The sequence below is a fragment of the Trypanosoma equiperdum genome (assembly GCF_001457755.1).
Source record: "Trypanosoma equiperdum strain OVI genome assembly, contig: ctg_464, whole genome shotgun sequence".
NCBI classification, from domain to species: domain Eukaryota; phylum Euglenozoa; class Kinetoplastea; order Trypanosomatida; family Trypanosomatidae; genus Trypanosoma; species Trypanosoma equiperdum.
This window is the reverse complement of record NW_027124381.1, coordinates 1,213-2,208: the sequence shown is the minus strand read 5'-3', so window position 1 is coordinate 2,208 and position 996 is coordinate 1,213. Positions and strand designations below refer to the sequence as shown.

Below are 996 nucleotides of genomic sequence, written 5' to 3'. Positions count from 1 at the left end.
TTATGTGCACATCATCCCAACAAGTCCCAGCGTCACATGCAGGACACCTATTAATTCCAAGTTTTTCCAGCTGTTGTTCCTTCAGCTCTATTGCCTTCATAACATTTTCTATTTCTTCGTCCATTTTTTCCAGTTTACGGTCGTATTCCCTTTCCGTGTCGCGCTTTCTATTCTCGCACTCTCCTGTGTCTTTTTCTCTTAGTTTGTTCAGCCGTGCACTTTCATTTTGAAGGTTCCGTATGGTGGTGTCTGAGTTTGCAACTCTTTCTGCCTGGTCCCGGCACTCTTGCTTTCCTTGATCTGCTTCGACACTCTCAGCTTGAAGACGCGCGTGTTCTCTCTCTTCTCTCTCAATTTTACTCCTTAAATCACCTTCTTTCTCTTTAACTTTCTGCACTTCCTCCCCCACTTTCGCTTGACAAATGCTTAAAGAGCTCACTTCGCTACTCCAATTGAATTTATTCATGAACATTGCAGGACGGTCTTCACTTGAGGCGTCGCACATCCACAAAACTGCATTTTCATGTCCTCTCCTCCCGCTACTGTTGCATATCATCCACTTATGATTTTCACTCATAAAATAAGCGCCATTTCCAATGACAGCGACCTCATTTCCCCCCTCTTCATAATTCCTTAATGTGCAGCTCTTGGCCAACACCCTTCCTGTGAAAGTCAAAAACCATATTACCCTCGACAACAAAAACAACATAAGTGACCCATACTCTTTCATATTGTCACTGCGCACTATATATCCTTCAAAAACCTTCTTGTCCTTGTTACCAAATGCATATACACAAACCGAACAAAATAATAGCAACAGTGAGAGTTAATTATAGTGACGGCAGTTTCTTTTCTTACTTTGAAGTAGCACTGAATTTATTTCTCTATTGACACACGGCACAATGGCAGGACACAAATAAAACTGAAAGTAAAATTTAACAAGAAGAATGTATATGTGATCCAAATACCAAATAAAGCACCATCCACACACAAGTG

The 996-nt window shown here is 41.2% G+C and overlaps 1 pseudogene across 1 annotated transcript; it reads right to left on the bottom strand.

The window, feature by feature from the left end:
- Window position 1: 1 nt before the first annotated feature.
- TEOVI_000197800:pseudogene lies at window positions 2-745 on the bottom strand (annotated as a pseudogene). The gene has a single exon. A coding segment is annotated over exon 1 (744 nt).
- Between the last annotated feature and the right edge of the window lie 251 nt (window positions 746-996).